The following is a 17,628-nucleotide window of genomic DNA, read 5'->3' as shown; positions in this document are numbered from 1 at the left end:
GCCAACAGCCGTGAAGGCGAGAGGCCGCGTTCTTGAGTCTCGTGCGTTTATATAACGTTGTGTTGTAGTGGTTAGGCGATTTTTTAAATGGCAGATTTTAAGGAGCAAAGAATCTGCATCAAATTTTGCTTTAAGCTTAAAAAAAACTGCAGTAGAAACCCACCGCATGCTTGTGGAATCATTTGGTGAGAATGCTACGAGTCAAAGTAAAACTTTTTTGTGGTACAAAAGCTTTAAGGATGGACGAACGTCTGTCGACGACGATGAGTCCATGTTGATTTTTTTAATTTTGACATCCAAGACATTGTCCACAAGGAATTTGTCCCCCCTGGTCAAAATGTCAACGGGAAGTTTTATTGTGAAGTTTTGAAGCGGCTACGGGAGAGCATTAGGCGCAAACGTCCGGAAAAGTGGGAGAACAACTGGGTTCTCCACCACGACAACGCGCCCGCCCACACATCGCTCGTTGTTCGGCAGTTTTTGGCTTCCAAAAACACGACAGTGATTCCCCACCCACCCTATTCGCCTGACCTCGCCCCCTGCGACTTTTTCCTGTTCCCCAAAATGAAATTTCGATTGAAAGGCCGTCGTTTTGACACAATTGAGGAGATCCAGGCAGAATCGCAGGAGGTGCTTAAAACACTCACAGTTGAAGACTTCCAAGGATGCATGGAATCATGGAAAAAACGCTGGGATCGCTGTATCCATGTCCAAGGGGACTACTTCGAAGGAGACGGTGGAAACTAGGAGTTATGATAAGCAATTATCTTTTTATGGGCAAATTCCCTGAACTTTTGGGTAGCACCTCGTATTATTAGGATGATAAAATGAAGGAGGGCATTCATTGGTGATATGATTAAAGAGGCTGATCTCTTGCAATACCTAGGCGTCGGTGGGAGAATATTAAATTAGACCTGTGAAAGTATGGACTGAATTCAGGTGGTTTAAAATGGGGTCCAGTAGTGGGAACTTGTGAATATGACATATATCTCATGGGTTGTAGTATTATGGAACACTAGTAGGGCGAGACCATGGTCAGAAACTCTGATATTAGGGTACTTAAGACACTTCTGTAGAATATTTAGGACACATTCTACAGTCGAACATTAAGCCAATTGGTAAAAGTTGTTTACCTTAACTCAGATTCTGTAACAGATTCGAAATTGCAATGACAAACAAAATTATTAACCTGTAGCAAAAATGCAAAATTCTCAACCCACTGGGACTTCATTTCCACCTGAATGACACAGAAGCAAGAATTAGTCAACAGTTCTTCATGAACGAGTAACTGAAAAAAAAGAGTTAAATCTAATGTTTCACGTGCAATCGCACTTCATCTGGTTTGAACGGATTCCAGGAGTCGGGGCAACCAGGAGCCCTTTTCCGTTGGTACGTCGATCATCTGCCATGGTACTAGGACGACCTGAGCCCTTAGCTCGGCCTCTCCCTCGACTCTTGTCCCTTGAACTCTTCAATCCGGAAACAGACGACATGGACAGCGACTCCAGTGGCGTGTCATCTCCAGATTCTGTGAGCAGTGTTATCAGCGTTCTCACGGAAGAGCCGCCACAGACGCAACAAGAAGTAACAGGTAACAACTTTGAAGCTACTAAATGTAATAAAAAAATTTCGGGCCGTCAGCCATGTAGTAGAGTAAAACCCCGATTTGTCGAGACTATCACCATCACAAATGTGAAGTGACAGTCAAGCAGTGAGTACGGAAATGTAGAGGAAAGTTCAAATTGAACTTTCACCGCCGTAAAAATAATCTCACTGTATAGTGTCGAATGATAAGATTATTGACTGGTGAATTAGAAAGGGTATGGAAGGAAGAAGGCGTGGTCTAATGAGAGGTGAACCGGAATTTGGCCTGGTGAGTCTGGGGGAAATCACGAAAAACTTAAAGATAACCGACCTGGTGGAGGATATTTGAACCCGAGATCTCCCGAATACGAAACATAAGTGCTGACCCTGTTATCATAAGCTACAGGTTTTAGCAACAACACGTTAAATGTCTCATTTTAATGTATTTATGCCTTTCTTTTTAAACGTTATTTTACAATAGATTTTCTAAGTTAATTTATAATTTTCGTTTAAAACAGCTAGACCCTGGAATGTATTATATAGCAAGAAATCTATGGTTACTATAGGTACAGGGCCATTTCCTAGCCCACAGCTGTCGGTCAGTGTCAGCATTAGAACGCCAAGCAGCAGGAAGATAATAATTTTTTGTGGTTTTTCATACTGGGCTCTAATTTAATCACATATATATTCCGGTTTAACAATGTTTATACATTTTTCCGGTACCCAACTTTTTGTTGGCTCGATCTATAGATATTCGGTAGGACTCCTTGGACGAGGGATCGGCCCGTCGCAAGGCCTCTACCTGTACACAGGACAGCACAACACAGAAAAACGCGGACAAACATTCATGGCTTGAGTGGGATTCGAACCCACGGTCCCAGCGACCAAGCGGCAGAAGGCCCACGCCTCAGACCGCGCGGTCACTGCGGACCCCTCTAATTTAATCATGTTCTTTTTAAAAAAATACGGTTACATTTGACGCCATAATCAAGCGGGCGAAGTGCAATTATTAACCGGTTACACGCTAGTGGTAATTATGTGTATGACAGATCAATTTCGTTTGGTATGCTTACCAAAACACTGTTAGGTGAATGAATATTTGCTACGTAGACGGTTAGGGTGTGAAATTTAATAATTTTATTAATACTTGTGGTACGTTAAATGTAATCGTTTTTCTCTTAATTTACATTTTGTGTAATAAGTTGTGAAAGCAAAGATAAACACAAAAGCTGTCTGCAGTGAAAAGTATACAATTGTTCACAGACGTGCCGGTAGAAGAACACACTCTCCCGACTGAATCTCTGTGTTCGTCCTCCAGTCTTCCTCCCCCAACCCCTGACAACACAAGCACAACTACCAGTCCGAAAGCTCCCGAAATCATCGCGGAGAAATTACTTCTCGAGGTGCAGGAGGCAGTGGAAGAAGAAACGGGAAGCAGCGAGTGCCTGATGACGGAAGAGCCTACAAGAGTCTCACCGTCTTCCCAGAGTCTCCTTGAAGCCGCAGCCGATGTTGCCAGCTCGCTGGAGGACGCCGTAGATGCGGTCATCCAGTCTAGCCCTCGCGCTCGGCGCCGAAAACTGGAGCTTCTGGATAACAACCCAGTGTCAGTGCTGCAGAATAATTGCTTTAGCAGAAGTAGTAACAGCAGCACATGGAGCCTGCACAATTCAGACAGCAACAGAAAATTGTACAGCGACTGGAACCCCAACAAACCCGTAAGTCCAATATTCGATCAGAGGAACAAATTCTCGTGCAGTGTGGGGCACTCTCCCGGTGAGAGCTGGATAGAGAGACACCACGACGAAGAACGCAAGGAGGAAACGTGGGACGAGAACTGCCGACAGCATCTGGCGGACTTCGCAGAGAAGCTGAGCGAGAAGTTGCTGGAGGAGATTGACCAGTACCAGAAGCAGACAAGTCAAAAGCCACCACTGCACAACGAGACTCACAATGTGTTAGAGCATCTCGATGACCCTTATCTATCGCGACTGAACGAGGAGCTACAGGATCTAACCAAACTGAGCAAAGAGCTTCAAGAGAGAAACTCGTACCTCGCCAATTTGAACAACTCCACCACAATCTTGGAAGAAATCCAACCTCCATCCATCCTTATTCGTGATCCCCTTAAAATTACTGTGACCCAAAACCCGTTGTTGGAGACGCCAGTTGAGCTGAACTTCAACAGTGTGGCCCTCGACATGTGCAAGAACATCGAAAAGGAGCCAAAGAGGGATGGAGCCCTGACCATTAGCAGCGAGTCCACAGATGACCTCTCCAGCGCAAATGAAGTGGTCCTCGCGTTCAACTCATGTTCCCGGCAGACCAGTGACGACACCACAGAGGATCTGGACACGTGCGTCGAAGTGTTGGGTAAGGAGGACAACAGCGAGCTCAAGGAGGATGAGATACCTCAGGAGATATGCGACGAAACAGTATCAGTAGATCTGGCGACAGAGGAAGACAGTGCATTAACAGTTCCTGAACAATGTGACACAGAGCAGAGTCAACTTCTCAGCAGCATTGCTGGAAGTGTGATATCTTTACGCGCTGGATACTCGATGGAATCCAGCGACGCAGAACAAACAGCTACGAGTGGGAGCGAGTGTAGCCGACGCGATAAGACAGCGAGCACTCTGTCTTTAGGACCCAACTCCATAGAACTTAGCGACGCCGTCACAGGTAGCAGCAGCGACTGCAGCCGTGACATGCGATGCGCAGACAGAACGGCACAGTGTGATGGCAGATCGTCCTCCGAAGAAGCTCCTCCACGAAGGGTCGCGCCGAAGGCCGAAACTCAAGAACCGCCAGAAATACTAACGAAAACGCAGAGCTGTGCGTCATCACTCAGTGGCTCCACCTCACAGGAATCCCTGCCATCTGACAACGGGGGTGGAGCCATCACCTTTCATCGGTACTATCACGTGTTTCGGGAGGGAGAGCTTGACCAGCTGATAGAGCGGTATGTTGAGAACTTGCACATAATCTCGTCCTACTACGACCATGCCAATTGGTGCGTGGTGGCCGAGAAGGTCCACGTGTGGACCATCTGACGTGCCACTTCTCTAAACGCAGGCAGTGAACCTATTGTTTAACATGGAAGTCGAATGCCATCTGCGTGTCAATTTTTCGAAACGTGTGTATTTGGGTGCTATAACCGTAATCTCTTTCGTTGATTACGTGACTTCTGGGGGTCAATTCCCCTCCACCTACAAGGTAAAAATAATGGTTCCTCAAGCCATCCCAGCAAAACAAAACCATAAACACGAGTAAGTTATAAAACTGTATGAAATATGAATGAAAAATTATTATATTTGGGTTTGTTTCAAACATAACGTTGGTAACCAGAAACAAATACTCAAATTATAGATTTAATAATGCAAATAACGGTCCTGACGTACATCATGAAATCCTGTCAAAATTATTTTATGACTTGAAAAATGTATGACTTTCAAAGTAAATTAGTTTTGACATGAAATCATAAATATGACAATAAGCCTTCTTACTTCATATGTTCACCATTCCTAAGTCATAACTAGTTTTTGTGAAAAGATAGTTCACAACACTTAACAAACTAAATTCATTGGATAACTAGTTTATTCTACACTAAAAAATATATTTTATAACCAATATGCTATTTGGACCTCTACATCAGTCTACCTTGCAAGTATCAGAATGCACTTACCGAACACGGTAGTGCTACTAGCGTAAGGTCTCAAGTATGTATGGAATGATGGTCAAGAAATTATGAGAAAAGAAAATTATGTACAGGAATTTCAGTTATGTTTCAGATCTTAAGTCGGTTAATGTAGAAAGACAACAAATTTGTGTAGCAACAGTGGCTATGGAACCATACAAATTTTGATTTCAAGGCTACTGTAATCAGCAAACTTTTTAATGCATTCTCATTACGTTTCCTATAATTTAAAACATTTATTTCATAACAAAACTGTAAAATGTTCTAGGATAATGGCACTTGATAAAAAAAGGAATGCCTTGTGACAACGCATGTGAGGAGAATTTGAAGAAAAGAGGGGGAAATGGCTATTGTTTATTTGTTTGTATAACAGAACATGCAATACTGCTGCACATTCCAAATGGATGAACTCAACATTTTATATTCACTGGACAAACCAAGCACAACCAAAATAAACCTCATAAATAAAGCCTGACAATCCATGGTGGTCTTCTGGGTGAAAACATAAGCACATATTCCTCACAAGAATTTGCCACCCATTTCTTGATCTACACAGCATCATAACCCACAAGACTATTATGGCTTAGTCACTGCTCTGAGAAACTCAAAACTCTAAAGCTTGTTATCTTCAAACCAAACTCTGGCCTCTAAACAGAAAGTATCTGTCCATTTCACTATATTATCCTCTTATCTACCATTACTTCAAGTCTGGTACATGATTTCATAACATCAAGAAAATTCGGAATTTTTAAATGCATTGCCATTATCGACCCAAAACAGTCTTGCCATAAGGTTTATACTGTATAAACAGCTTATTATCAATAATTTGAAAAAAAAACCAGTTGATATAAATTTTATATTTACTATTATTATCACAGGAGGACACTAGCAGGATAAAAGCAAATGTGCAGTACAGTTTCCTTTTCATCTAAGAAGTTGCTTTCCATTAGAAATCAGCTTATTTTGATTTGACTTGTCAGAAATATCTGTCAGCTTCATCTGATCTGCTGCTTGCTTTTCCTGCTTGCAATGTACAAAACTTCCCCATCATAATCACCTAAACCTCAATAAAACTTAAAATGGTTCTCTCTCTTGTCCATTCAATGCATTTCATTCTGCATTGGCAAACTAATTTCATCTTCTGTCACCTTCAACTGCATTTATCTTTATTTTGCTGTCTACAGTTGTGAATTGTTGTTTTACATTCCCTTTCTGTTGATCTCCATCTGATTTTGAATAGCCTGTTTATTATAACCTCATTTGTATGGCATACCTCCCTCCTCCCACACAAGAGACCAAAATCAGAAGTTTGGTAAGGGGAATTAGATGTGGTTCTGTGACTTATCTCCTTTTTCATGCAAACATCCCCACATTATGACCTAACTTAGTTTACAAAACACAGGATGTTTTTTAAGTAAGACAGATTTATCCCCTTACAATCATGTGGTCTACTTTCTATAAAAATAACAGTTTTCACCGTTTCCGACAAATACTTTTCACATGCAACCATAATTTAACTTCACTTTAGCATCAATGGTTTATAAACAGGAATGAAGCAGTTATGGCCTGATGTAAGGTATAATCCTAGCATTTACCTGGAGGGACTGAATAAAATCATGAAAAACTTAGTCAATGTTGTCAATCTGTGGGCTGAGATTTGAACTGCCAAATATGAAGCATTAGTACCAACAACTCAACCATGTTTGGTGTAGAGTGGTACAGTTCTGATAGAATATATCATAGTATAATTTCAGTCTTAAGAAGTATATAATGTCCTGCAATAATTCTTTCTATTCATCATTGCAGTTTGACAACATTTCATCAGAAACAATTAAGCTAATCCCAGAAATTCTGTATACAGGAAATTTCCCCCCCCCCTCCCAACACACAAAAATATCTACACAACACTGCAAAAGACAATTGCTGTATTTAACACACCTACCTATTCATTCTATTAAATTCTAACCTTTCAAAAAGAAAGTGGTAAACTAAATCTGTTCAAATAAATTCAATTAAATGAAAGCAGAGTCATGATAAATTTCAACTTACCAGCTGCTTTTGATTCCTCCAGTCATTCCTATAACCAATAAAATCTCCAACTGTGGTCCTAACACTGTACTGCTATTAAAACACATGAATGAACACTGGATTTTAGGAAACAATGCAAAAACTTTGTAATAACATAATAATGCTTAGTCTAATTTTGTAAGGTTATGTATATTCTTAGGCCTCTTGAAAGAGACCAACTTGATATTTGGTACAATTGGTTAAAATTTAGGATTTCAGTAGAAAAAAATTGTGTGCAGAGGTGTTTAGAAATTACAAAGTTGTATTTAAATGTTTTTCTATTCAGAGTAAGATATCCAATTTCTAAGAAGAAATACTTTGCCTAATAAAATTCATTATACAGAAATTTTTATCATTATAACAATGAAAATACCCAAAAATTCACCTAGAAATATATATACATATATAAATGCTTTTACTCAACATTATAATTTATTTTAGCTCCATGCAGCAGTCCTTGAAGAATTGATGGTAAACAAAACTAAATTTTTCAGAAAGACAATTTTTCAGTTCTGCCAACATTTCAATAGTTCTCACTACATTTGTGGAAAATTGTAATTATATAAACAAGAATTCTCATACAAACTCAAAGAAAAAATAGAGAACATTAATAAGAACTGTTTATTCACTGGAACTAAAGAAAATACCTAGTCAGGTCTAGCAATGCACTGAACTGAAGGTTTATCTCAAGACAATGGCATGGGGAAATTTCTTAGTGGTGAGAAAATTAATTCTCTTTCACCTGACAATTTTAAGTTCATGCCAGTGGTGGAAAAATATTTTGTTCATATGTACTGTTTTGTAAACTAGAATTGTTTCACTTGTCATGACAACAAAGTTAAAATATCACAAATATCACTGAAGTATGCATAGAGAATTAAATGTTGACAGTCCATTGCTGCAAATAATTATTAAGATTCTCAATATTTTTAAAACAAAAGCATTCATTAGGTAATAAAGATTCAAAAGCTACAGTTCATCCTAGAGAATAATGGCTCACTACAAAGGATCTGTATTCAATGGAAAGGCAATATGAATGATTGTGTATGCTATAGCACAAGTATAACTTACCAGCATTTACTGGCATGGAACCTATAGAATCACATCAAGTGAAGAGGAGATTTGTGTTAACAGATTACGTTCTTAAATCATTCTTTATAAATTAAAGAGAAAGTGCCTTAAATGAGAGCATCTAGTATCTTCTAACATCAGCAGCTAAACCATTAAGACATGTGTGCCCAGCCAGACTTACATCCTGCTTAAGTATTTGTGGCACGTTTCTTTGTCCAAGGTTCTTCATATATATACACTGGAAGCTAAAATCAGGCTTAAAAATTAATACAATATTAAATGTTCATACAAAACAAACTTAACACTGTTGCATGTAACAAGTCTTCTCCATAATTTTGTTGTTCCTTGACCAACTCTTGATCTAAATCACTATTTTTTCACAAACTTCAGGGACTGGAAGGATGCAAAACAGACCTATACAAGCCCTGAATGAGGTTAATGGTGTAACAGTGAACGTAAGTTTTCATTTCATGCAGTGCATTTACATTTATTGTAACAATTTCATATTAAAACAAAAAACAAATTTTGCTACTTCTTAGGTACAATGGTTATAACTGTGTGAAAACACATCAACTGGTGATACTTATGTATTTTTCTTGCCTGTACAATATCATTTGTCATTCATAGTGTAAAATTTCCTAGTTATGCTTATAAACGTGACTCACAGATTTCTGAAGATGTTCTTCAACAGGGCAGAGGTTAAAATTAATAATAATTCAGCAAACAACAAAACCTTTCAGGAGATATCAAAACTGCAATTTTTTATTCCACTATCCAAAAGAACTATATTTTCACCATTTTGAAGCTTTCTGTTAACTCTATACACCTCTAAAATTCATTTGATACATGCAAATCAGCAACAATAGTTAAATAAAAGAAATGCACATTAAATACAGAAGAATGGAATGTACATTCTTGGCCAAACCACAACACTGTTACATGTACAATCCACGACTGTAATCTTGAGACTTGCGGGGTGAGGAAGTGGGGTGAAGGAGGAAATATAGTGTCAGCCTTTAACGCTAACAGTCACATACTATAGATCTTCACATGTGGACAAGCTTGTGTATTTCCCCATATGAATGAATGAATGTGAATTAATGTTAATGGCAATGACAGGAAGGTAAAAGCATGATCTAGGACATGCTCACAGACAATAGTTTGTTCACTCCTCTACAATTTGGATCTAGTGGTGGATAAACTGGTGGGGTGAGGGGGACACCCTCTCAACACACAGATAGAAGAACCTTACATAAGTAGCATAGCAAAAACAAAGCTAGGCGGGTAATTTCACGCTCTTCAGTACGGAAGTGACTCCATGACGTTTTTCATTATGTAAGTAATAAAGGAGATACGATCCAAGCCCCTCTGATACATCTGTGCATGCACTGTCATGACTGACAGGCACCACTGTTCATTTTATGGTTAAATCCTACTTTGTGTTACATGGCTTGCAATCTGGGATTGAAAAATGTATGACCTCATCCTCTCAATTTGGTTATATGCCCCACCTGTATGTAAAGAAAGACTAATAATATGCAAACCACCCTCGCGTGACATCTTCAGTCGGTCAGAAAGCACACTGATCAATCTACTTAAACAATGAACTGAATCAGACCCATACATACAAGGGTAATTTGCTGCATGATAAAACGTGAGATTAAGGTAGAAAGATGGCCTTCAGATCTCAATGAGATATCACATACTAACAGCACTTTACAATAAGTTTCACCACAGCAACGTGAAGAGTAAAACTAAATATGGATAACGTTCATATGAACACATCACCACCCACCATCACTACCAGGACACGACACAACTCTATCTGTCAGTGACAAATGTACCAACACAATTTCATAACAGTGACAACTACTTGCACGTTCCAGGGTCAGTGAAAACATGGTCTAGGTCCTAAATGAAGGAACTATATGGCATTACAAGCCAAGAAAACTAAAGGACGTAGTTTACATTTCAGTGTAATGAACACAAATGCTACTCGTGTTCTATGAAGGTGTGAGTGAGGTAAAATGTTTGTCACATCAGTGCAATCATGTGACTCTATTAGCAAGGAATTTAGTTCATAAGCCTCATCTCTGTATTTCTTGTACCATAATAGGAAACAAACAGTTGCAACTCGAAACAAAATGGAGGCTGACATGTAACAAAACGCCAAACTTCAAATACAGAATGTAGTCTTTTGCCAGCATACCAAAATAACGCTAGGCATTCAAAAGCAGTGACATATGAAAAACGAATGCAATATTTAGACATTTGGTGACAGCTTTTAACACTTGTATTTCAGACTTTGGCTCCCTTACTTGTAACTGAAAGCAAACAAAACAATTATAAATAATAAATATTGTTAGTTTTTTTGTATAACTTTTTAAAACATAAAACTACATAGTGAATGCAAGTTACAACTTCAGTTTTTGTGTTTATATATGCAGTGCTTTCATTTTGTGGCAGTACACCAATAAGCGGTATATTAATTCAAAAAAGATAATAAAAATTTTCTTACAACTGCTGGACATAAAGTACTGCATATATATATATTTCATACTTATAATTATAAGTATACTTTACAAAGTGGGCATATTTGCAAAAATTATATAGCTGTCATTTTCCTTTTAAATGTCATTGACACAATAACACCATCTTTGGAAGAATTCATGTTATAATTTTCTTGTGACAATGCTCTTAATGCATAAGTGGTTTAAGCTGGTTATAATTACAGTGATATATATATATATTTTTATATGTAATTTTTGACTAAACTTCTTCAGAGGCACTGAGTAATTCTATCCATCTTATCCTGACCCTCAGTCTGTTTTTCATATCCTAAAACATGCACAATTGTTCAACATTGTGTTGGGAAAGCATATAACATAAGTGAAGGCCTCTTATTTGCTGTTCTTCTTAATATTAAATAATTTTTATTCAATTAATAAAATCTTTTGGGGTTATCAATGTCAGTTCATTAAAAGTAAATGTTTCATCAGGATAGTGATCCATCGCTATCCTAACACGGCTGATAGCCCAAGATTCAATTATGTTTGTCATTGTGAAAACTTCAGATCATACAGTTCTGATTCAACATTTTAGAGTCTATTTTTATTTGTGACCCGGCAAATATCCTGATCGTCATTTTTCATATCATACCATCCCGCTCCCACACAATGTAGAGCATTGTTCTGTGCAAGCCTATATCTTATCTACATTCATACAGCTTTCTTCTTTCAATATGGATATAACAAACATGTTCTTAACTGAAGTAGACATTTCTATATGAGCAGTAGGAACATAAATCATGGATATCAAAAAGTATTGTAACACTGCAAACAAAATATAAATTTGACATCCAAATAATGCTACGTCTGCTGCTCCTCTTAATATCATGGCTATTCTTAAATAAGCACACTATTCAAACTCAAATCTTTCCTATTTATGCCCAGGGATATAAATGTACACTGAACCATGGCCAGCTTCTAGGACACTATTAGATATCTTTTACCTATTACAGATGCAAATGCACCTCTTCCAAGAAGGAAACCATAAACTGGTTCTATGCCACAGATGTACAGAATTTTACCAACTACTATAACAAAATTAGTTAAATTGCAATTCAATTGTCAGTGTCATCTTCTCGTGTCATGCCAACAGTTCGTACACTTTTTAATCTGTTAGCAATGGCAGAAAAACAAACTGTACACAATTTGGTTGCTGTAAAACATGTAAGATTTGAGGTTTTCACAGCGGTGAATATGAAGATTTCTGTCTTCTGGGTTGTTGCGCTGTGTAGTCTGGTCGATGTTAACCAACGTTTCAGAAGTCATACTGCCTCTGTCATCAGGGCGATGGATTTATCGACCAGGCTACACAGCGCAACAACCCAGAAGACAGAAATCTTCGCTGTAAATCATGATTAATTTTCCACGTTTTTGTAATTATTTCAATAGTACATATTTACTGTATATGAGCAAAATATAAGTATTTAATATCTCATAACTTCTGCAAACCTCAAACATAGGAGTTGGCAATCCTAAATACAATATTGTAATGCAAAATATGAATTCAAACATTTTAGTACCAGTATCAATAAGGTTTTCAAAAGTAAATTAAAATAAACAGCGAATCCTCCACATCAGCACTGGAACCTTAACTACTTTTGGATTGCGTAGGGTTACTGGGTTTTTGGACCCTGTCCCATCATCCAAGGTTAAAATGTATAAGGTGTTTCGAAAACAGACATGTATTTGTCTTCAGGTATGCAGGGCAGGGTCACCTACTCTGTTGGGTCAATTACTGATTGTCGTATACATTTTAACCTTGGACGATGGACAAAGTCCAAAAACCCAATAAACCCTACTTAACTACTTTGTAGGGTAATGATAAAAATAATTCATTACAGGGTCTCAGCAATAGGAACACAAAATAAAACAAAACATATAAGATCATAATCTGAATAGAAACACAATAAGTTAGCTGATCACCCTCATATACATACGTAATATGAGTACTTGAGTAACACTTCCAATGGATAAATACAACTTTCAATATCACAACTTGACTTTTATAAAATTAATATAAAGTAAAAACGTTTGAGGAACAATTAGTGTAAGTGTAAATTACAACAAAGAATAAGCCAATAAAAAATAAATAAGAGAAGACTTTTAAGTTAATGATCTCAAAAATGAGTTCACAATCTTTCTCTTATTTTATTAACAAAAGCAGTATTGACTTCACACAAACTTCCATGAAGTTTTTGTGTATATCAAAAAAATATTCGACAGTAACATATATCAATAACATATCCAATCCTGCCAAATATCTTTGCAATTATACTGATGAGAAAAGCATCAAAGAAACAGGTTTAAAATAAAATATGAAAAAGTTTGGCCTTGAAATATGCTAAGTATTATTTGTAAAATGGTACAATACATTCATCTTACAATCCCCTTAGGATTTTCAGGCTCGTGCTATTATAGCAGTTTCCTATTTCACATTAGTTAGATGTGCAGAAGTTGGAGTTTTTACACGTGCGCTTTCATTACACATCATAATGTTAAGTGTTTGGGTTACCCAATGAATATACTTCACAACAAAGCAAATCTCTTGCAGTGACACAATGAATCTATGAAATTCTTAGTTTTGTACATTCACAAGATGTCAGCACTGCCAACTGCCATCTATCTGCAACCAAGTATCGGTACTGATTGTGTATAAAGAAGCGCAGTGTGTTGCAACCCGCAACAAAACGTTACAGCTGAATATGTCGGCTTTGGTGTGGACTGAAATGGAATACAATTATGACGTCTGCTGGGTTATCAGTGGCGCTCACAACTAATTGCAGTGGATGACTAAATGAAACCCAAGTTCCCATAGTAGATTTAATCACAAGCAATATTCTGTGTTGATGCAGAAAATATTTACAAATTAAACCCCATCACATTTTAGTTGCAGTTTCTTGGTCGTATCAATATGAAAGTTTCTCAAAATCTGATGGGTACAATAAAAGATCCGAGCGAGTAGAAAAAACAACACTTTATAAACAAAAACTGCAACCGCAAACTTCAGTGGAAAAACAAGCACACCCTGAATGAGACATAGTTTTACGAGTTACATGTTGGTGATAAGTGCATTCAGGTTCCCTCAAACTAGAAAAAATATTGGAGAGGTTCATACAAAGAGAAGTAGTTTTCCAGACATGAAGCACATAAATAAATAAACGCAATCAGAGACCTACCAAATGTCGGAAAACCAAACACCATATCCACTTTACAAAATACACAGAAGATGACTGTCTTGTGAGTCTGATAGAAGTTTACTGACATTTCATTGCCCCGATGATGGAGGCATCAAGGATCTCTGAAATGTCGGTAAACTTCTGACAACATAGTGTAACAACCAAGGAGATTCACTGCAAACCTCAAATCCTACACAATACACAGCCCCAGCAAGAACAAACATTATAGGAGGATCAGGTAAATGCCACATTCCAAAGATAATTCCTGTGCTTTATTCTGAAACACTACTGAGGCGCTGAAATAACCCAAACTTTTGTCCTTAGCAACCTAGACATATGATCCTGTTCCCATGGTCACTAACTTTGCAAGATAGTACAATGTAGTGTGAGTCAGTGTTGACCTCTTTCTACAAGATTAAAAAAGTGTTCATACTTTCTGTAATGTAAATATAACACTGATATTTAAAAAGAATAATATTATAATGTATGATACTTGTTAAACAAAACAATTTACATTGTTCAATTGTTTCCTGTTGTTATAGTCTATTCTCTCCACTAATCAACTTTGTGCCTATCTTGAATCAATACTCAAGACCTTTTGATATTTAATGTCTAATTATGAATTTCAAAATCAGTATTAAATGTAATCAATGGGGTTTTACTCATTATGAAACAAACAAAACTAAATAAACAAACACAAATATATATATATATTTGAAGAAGAAACTCAAAATCTGCATATAACATGTTGTGTTCAATAAAAATGTTTGACAATAACCAAAAGTAATTTAAAAGGGATGGTTCCTTCATTCACCTGAAAGTCAACTGAGTTGTGAACACAGATACAACTTAAGTTTTACTTTTCTTACAACTTCCTTCCATTGCATTTATGAATCCTGTTATATGTAAGGCTTATATGAGGTTGAACAATGAAATAACATGTTCTGATGTTTTAGTAAGTTCAAAAATTTGTGTTTAAGTTGGTTGCAAATAAAAATGTACCTGCATGGTGGGATAATTGTTTGTTGGGTACCCTAATCTGAAAGCTTAACTTACCAGATGTTTTGTGGGTACTCATGATTCCCACAGAAATGTCAGGCAGAATAGGGTTTTCTGATACCATTTGTAGCCTGGAAAAACTGAAAGAGCTAAGTGCCCGTTTTGAAGAAAAGTAGATTTTCCTACCAATGTGAGCTATGTTCCAAGGCTCATGCACAGCAAAATAAGCTATGTACCTGTGTTGCTTCTAATAGTTTCAACAGTCATCCATAGATAGCACTAGAGGTATGTCCGCTATGCTTGGAAGTTCTAACAGAGCTATGTTCCATCTGCCATTGTCTTCTACTTCAGCCAACTGTGTTCATTCCGTGTCATTGTCAGTGCAGCATCCAATGTTTGAAATGGATCTTCCAAGTACAAGTAAAGCAATCGTGCATAATCCAAGCCCAAAAGGCTCATTTAGGAAACAACAGCATGAAACTAAGATCAGTGGAAAGCCATATTTAACGGGAAAGATGAAACAGATGTCTGGAGGAGATCCCATGTTTTCACAGGTTAGTTTCAGGTTATGAAACTTATAACGTAAGTTAGGCTAAAACATTATCAACAAAACTAGCAGGTAATATACCATAAGTAGCACGAATGTACTTACATCGTTTCTATTTTCGTAGGAGAAATGCTGATGTCACTACCAATGCAAAGAATTAGAAGACGACTGAAAGATCAGATTGTTTACAGATTTCTACAAGCAGGATCAAAATACACAGGGTACCTATCTACTTAGTCTAATCGAGATTCTACCAGTGCAGAGGAGATGCCATGGCTCGTACCAGTCCCCATCAGAAAGTCGACGCCAGTCGACTGTGAGTTTTTTCATTCCTAATGGCAAAGGAGACCATATCAGAGTATGTAAAAAGACATTCATGAACGTTTTTGGGACTTCAGTCTTCAAAAAGGGTTGAACTTCTAGTGAGAAGAAAGAAGATGGGTGCAACAGTCTATAAAGACAATAGGAGAGAGAGCTAAGAAATTTCAAATTCACTGTAGCGGATAGGAATAATGTGAAGAATCACATCAGCTCCATACCTACCGAACCAAGTCACTACAACTTTTCAAGTTACATATTTTGTAATTTTGAATTTCTGACTGATGAATGTCTCCTCTCTGGAGGATTATCTTATAGACGTTGAATATATAATTGGATGCATTGCAAGTGTTTAACTATTCTTTTGCTGAACCCTTAACTGGACTACAGTATTGCAGAAGACACAGTTTCAACTCCATCAGTACCGTGCTTGCATTTGAGTTCAGACTGTGTTAACAAAAATGAAATTTTTCTTTTTGCGATGGGGAAGCAAAAATTGGTGGAATAAACTTTAGAAAATGTTATTGAGACTGGGGTGTAATTTGTAATGCATGGGAGTGTGTTACAAAAGATTATTATTAATACTTCTTCTTCTTCTTCTCCTCTTGCACTACAGCCATTGATGGGCTACGGCATCCCGAACAATATGTCCCCATCTCTTCCTATCTTGAGCTACCTTCTTCCAGTTGCACACTTTCATCTTTCTCATATCTTCATCTATCGCATCAATCCACCTTCCCCTTGGTCTTCCTTTAGGTCTTGTTCCCCACAATTTCTGGTTTACTACCAAATGTGGCAGTCTATCCTCTCCCATTCTCACCACATGTCCCGCCCATCTTAACTGTTTGAATTAAATATATCTCACAATGTGCTCATGATGGACCAATTCTTCTAACTCCGCATTATATCTAATTCTATATGATCCATCATGATTCTTTAGGGGGCCAAAGATTTTCCGTAGAATTTTCCTTTCAAAGCACATTAACTTGCTTTTTACTTGAGATGTGAGTTTAGAAGATTCTGCCCCATAAGTTATTACCGGTCTAATAAGTGTCCTGTAGAGTCTTAACTTTGTGGTCCTGGAGAGAATTTTAGATTTATGATATAGAGTGAACAAACCAACAAATATTAACACTATAATGGACACTATTGCCATACGCGTTTCGACCTCAAGAGGTCATCATCAGTGGCATCAGGGAAATTAATACATATAGTCAAATGGTTCGAGCAAATTTCATAATTAAAATAAAAGGTAATTGACTAGATGCTGTTATTCACAGGAGTAAAACTCGCACTTAGCTGTTGATTCCGTTGTACGGTGACCGTTGCTGGTCTCGGCGAGCTGTACTTGCGTCGTCTGTACCTGTGAACTCCAGAACCGTCGGCGAGAGACTGTCAGTTGGAAATGCATGGGTATATATAAACTTGAAATCAGGGTGGCCAACTATTGAAAAAAATACTTTCTCCTGTTTAATGCTAGGTCAAATAATACCTTAGAAGCTTTGGTGTTTTGTTCGTTGATGATGGCTTTTTGTTGACTACATTTGTATATATGGAATTTTTGTAAGATATCTATCATTTTACCTTTAGGAGCTATTCTTA

General features: G+C 37.5%; 2 protein-coding genes across 4 annotated transcripts in view; one reads left to right on the top strand and one right to left on the bottom strand.

Annotated features, from left to right (window-relative positions):
* The window catches only part of fid (class I SAM-dependent methyltransferase fire dancer), a 67,046-nt gene extending 50,672 nt beyond the window's left edge, over positions 1-16,374 (top strand). Inside the window, exons 8-10 of one of the 2 annotated variants that reach the window (XM_087347866.1) lie at positions 1,358-1,591; positions 2,848-4,546; positions 15,833-16,374. In XM_087347866.1, coding sequence (XP_087203992.1) covers positions 1,358-1,591; positions 2,848-4,546; positions 15,833-15,869 — 1,970 coding nt within the window. In that variant the 3' untranslated portion in view covers positions 15,870-16,374. Of the gene's footprint in view, positions 1-1,357; positions 1,592-2,847; positions 11,516-15,832 lie in introns of those variants that run through there. The other variant, XM_022071228.2, reaches the window with a different exon arrangement.
* Positions 1-17,628, bottom strand: part of Top3beta (DNA topoisomerase 3-beta) — a 120,374-nt gene that overhangs the window by 13,064 nt on the left and 89,682 nt on the right. The window lies entirely within an intron of this gene.

The sequence above is a fragment of the Zootermopsis nevadensis genome, unplaced genomic scaffold (assembly GCF_977971745.1).
Source record: "Zootermopsis nevadensis isolate Lab colony 2312 unplaced genomic scaffold, Znev_1.0 Znev_ptg000012l, whole genome shotgun sequence".
In the NCBI taxonomy this organism is placed as follows: Eukaryota; Metazoa; Arthropoda; class Insecta; order Blattodea; family Termopsidae; genus Zootermopsis; species Zootermopsis nevadensis.
This window is presented reverse-complemented; position numbering and strand designations above follow the sequence as displayed.